General features: G+C 46.9%; 1 protein-coding gene across 1 annotated transcript; it reads left to right on the top strand.

The window, feature by feature from the left end:
- Window positions 1-225: 225 nt before the first annotated feature.
- On the top strand, window positions 226-786 carry LOC138881751 (uncharacterized). Its single transcript, XM_070162003.1, has one exon. It carries the CDS (start codon window positions 226-228, stop codon window positions 784-786), a length of 561 nt encoding a protein of 186 aa, XP_070018104.1.
- Window positions 787-1,404: the final 618 nt, after the last annotated feature.

Raw genomic sequence — 1,404 nt, 5'->3', positions numbered from 1 at the left:
CAGCAGGATACGCCAGGTCAGGAGATGAGAGATGTTGTTCAATTATTGACCCGATTAGTAGCCACACATGCTCGACGTCAGGAATCAGGTATTTATCACACAGATAGGTCCGTGAGCGCGAGGGTTCGTGACTTTATTAATTTAGACCCTCCGGTATTCACTGGAGCAGACCCGAATGAGGACCCTCAAGTATTTATTGATAGAGTATAGAGGACGTTACGGGTAATGAAGGCCACTGAGACTAAGTCAGTTGAGCTAGCTTCCTACAGGCTCCCAGATGTTGCAGTTAATTTGTACGAGTCTTGGGAATTGTCCAGAGGTGAGAATGCCCATCCCGCGGCATGGCAGGAGTTTATAGAAGCTTTTTTTCGTCATTATCTTCCACCAGATCTTAGACGAGCCAGAGTTGATAGGTTCTTGACCCTTCGGCAGGGAAACATGAGTGTTCGGGAGTACTGTATTCAGTTTGATTCGTTGGCTAGGTATGCACCCACTATTGTATCTAAGATGGAGGATCGGGTTCACCGGTTCGTGATGGGGTTAGAACCTTACTTTCTTAACGATTGTATGTCGGTTTCACTTCATCCAGACATGGATATTTCTCGTATTCAGGCGTACACTCAAGGTGTAGAGGAGCGTAAACAGAAACAGAGGGCCGATCGTGAGCATGATAGGGCCCAAAATAAGAGGGCGAGGTCTTCGGGTCCTTCTGGTGAGTTTCGAGATGGTCAGAGTAAACAGTATTCGAGATATCCATCCCAGCCCTCGGCTAGCATGCCCCCTTAGTTTGGAGGAAAGAGATTTGATCGTTCTACATATTCAGGGCCTGGCCAAAATTTTAGGGCCTCAAGTTTTCAGTATAGGGGTGAGTCAAATCAGATAAGGCCACCCTTACCACGATGTACTCAATGTGGTAAGCAGCATACCAGGCAGTCCCGTATGGGGTCAGGTGCGTGTTATACTTGTGGTCATCCGGGCCACGTTCTGAGGGATTGTCCGATGAGAGGTGATGCAAGCATATCTCATCCAGGGGGATCTGTGGCTGGATCATCATCATCAGTATGCCCCCCAGGCAAAGTCCCCAAGAACCAATGAGTCGTGGTAGAGGCAGAGGCGGAGCATCTAGCTCGAGTAGCCCTTAGAACCGCATTTATGCGTTAGCAGGACGATAGGACCAAGAGTCATCGCCTGATGTTGTTACAGGTATATTATCAGTCTCCTCCTACGATGTATATGCACTAATTGATCCAGGTTCCACCTTATCATACGTTACTCCGTTGATTGCTAGTAAGTTTGAAATAAAACCTGAATTGGTTAAACCTTTTGAGGTGTCTACACCTGTTGGGGACTCGGTGATAGCTAAACAAGTATATAGGGATTGTATAATAATAGTTCATGGTCAAC

The sequence above is a fragment of the Nicotiana sylvestris genome, chromosome 11, assembly GCF_000393655.2.
Source record: "Nicotiana sylvestris chromosome 11, ASM39365v2, whole genome shotgun sequence".
NCBI classification, from domain to species: domain Eukaryota; kingdom Viridiplantae; phylum Streptophyta; class Magnoliopsida; order Solanales; family Solanaceae; genus Nicotiana; species Nicotiana sylvestris.
This window is presented reverse-complemented; position numbering and strand designations above follow the sequence as displayed.

Excerpts from the sequence above, each read along its gene's own strand:
- LOC138881751 (XM_070162003.1), top strand. The coding sequence starts at position 226 with ATGAAGGCCACTGAGACTAAGTCAGTTGAGCTAGCTTCCTACAGGCTC.